We start from the raw sequence: 1349 nt of genomic DNA on the forward strand, positions 1-1349 counted from the left end.
GGAATGGGATGGTCAGGACACCACTGGGCCAAATCCCAAATCCAGGCTCTATGGAATGGGATATTCCACCAAGAATCCCACACCAGGACATGGTGTTTCCATGTGTGTGGTGCCAGAAAAAGCTGGGATCCCTCTGGCCACAATCCAGGGCTGAGAGCCGGAGTCTGGGATTGGTCTCATCACCATCACTTCCCCCCCAATCTGGAATTTCCTCATCCATCCGCTAAGCTGGAATTCCCTGGAATTTAAGGCGAGAACTGGAGCCTTCAGAGCTGGTTTGTTTTCCCTGCCAATCAGTTGGAATGCGGGATTTTTCCTGGGGTTTTGGTGGCCTCGGGGAAGGAAGGGCCGGCAGAACACGTGGAGCGGGGAGAGGCCACGGGAAGAGGAATTCCAGAGGAGGAAAAGCGGGAAAAGGGCGGCACTCACCGAGCGGAAGATCATGTGCAGGGGCATGGAGATGTTGAGGTTCAGGGCGTAGTTATTGACCACGCTGACGGTGAAGAACATGGCCACCATGATCAAATAGTACCTGCAACGGCAAAAATTCCAAGCCTGGAATGCTGGGAGACACCTGGGGAACCATCCCGGGCTGCAGGGAAAGGCCTGGAGCAGAGCAAGATTCCCTGGGTCCCTCCCAGGGAATAACAAGGAGATGATCCTTTGAATTCCAGGAAAACTCTCTTTAAAAAAAAAGCTCTTTAACCACAGCAAACTTTTCCCTGTGGAAAATATTCCCCTGTGCCTCTGATAGGGAAGGATCTGAGGGCAGTTTCCTATGAAGAATTCCCGAGAAATGTTTTTCTCAGGCCTGACAGGTTCTCAGGGTGGCTGGAGGATGGATGGGATTGAGGCAGGATAAGTGGATAAGCCACTTTGTTAAGGGTTTTTGGGGATCATGGATAGCCAGGGATAATCCCTGCCCAGGAAAAGTCTGGGATGCAAAAGTTTGGGATGTACCTGATTGGGATGGCCGGGCTCTTCCTCCCAAAATTGGCCTCGAAGATAAAACCTTCCACGGCGATGAAGAGGAACTGGGAGAAGGTCACGATGTTCCCACATCCTGGAAACTCCCTGCGGGCATGGAAAAGGAAGAGGAGCGTGAAACAAGGCCATGGAGAACACGGGGTTCCAAGAAAAGCAGGAAAACAGCTCCTTATCCCACAGGGAGAATCGGCCTGGAGAGGTTTTGTGGCTTTACCTGTCCAGGATTTCCTGGATAAACACCTCCCTGTGGGGGTTTATCCCACAGAACTTGGGGATAATTCCCCAAAGAGGGAATGTTTGGGGCAAGAGTGGAGAATCCCTCGGGAAGTGAAAGAGAAAACTGGTCTGTGTAACATCCCACC

General features: G+C 51.9%; 1 protein-coding gene across 1 annotated transcript in view; it reads right to left on the bottom strand.

The window, feature by feature from the left end:
• SLC35B4 (solute carrier family 35 member B4) overlaps positions 1-1349 on the bottom strand; it is a 10067-nt gene that overhangs the window by 5957 nt on the left and 2761 nt on the right. Inside the window, exons 2-3 of the mRNA XM_027702473.1 lie at positions 961-1074; positions 430-532 (exon numbers count right to left, since the gene is read on the bottom strand). Coding sequence (XP_027558274.1) covers positions 430-532; positions 961-1074 — 217 coding nt within the window. The remainder of the gene's footprint in view (positions 1-429; positions 533-960; positions 1075-1349) is intronic.

The sequence above is a fragment of the Neopelma chrysocephalum genome, unplaced genomic scaffold (assembly GCF_003984885.1).
Source record: "Neopelma chrysocephalum unplaced genomic scaffold, ASM398488v2 Primary Assembly neopelma1_187, whole genome shotgun sequence".
Classification (NCBI taxonomy): Eukaryota; Metazoa; Chordata; class Aves; order Passeriformes; family Pipridae; genus Neopelma; species Neopelma chrysocephalum.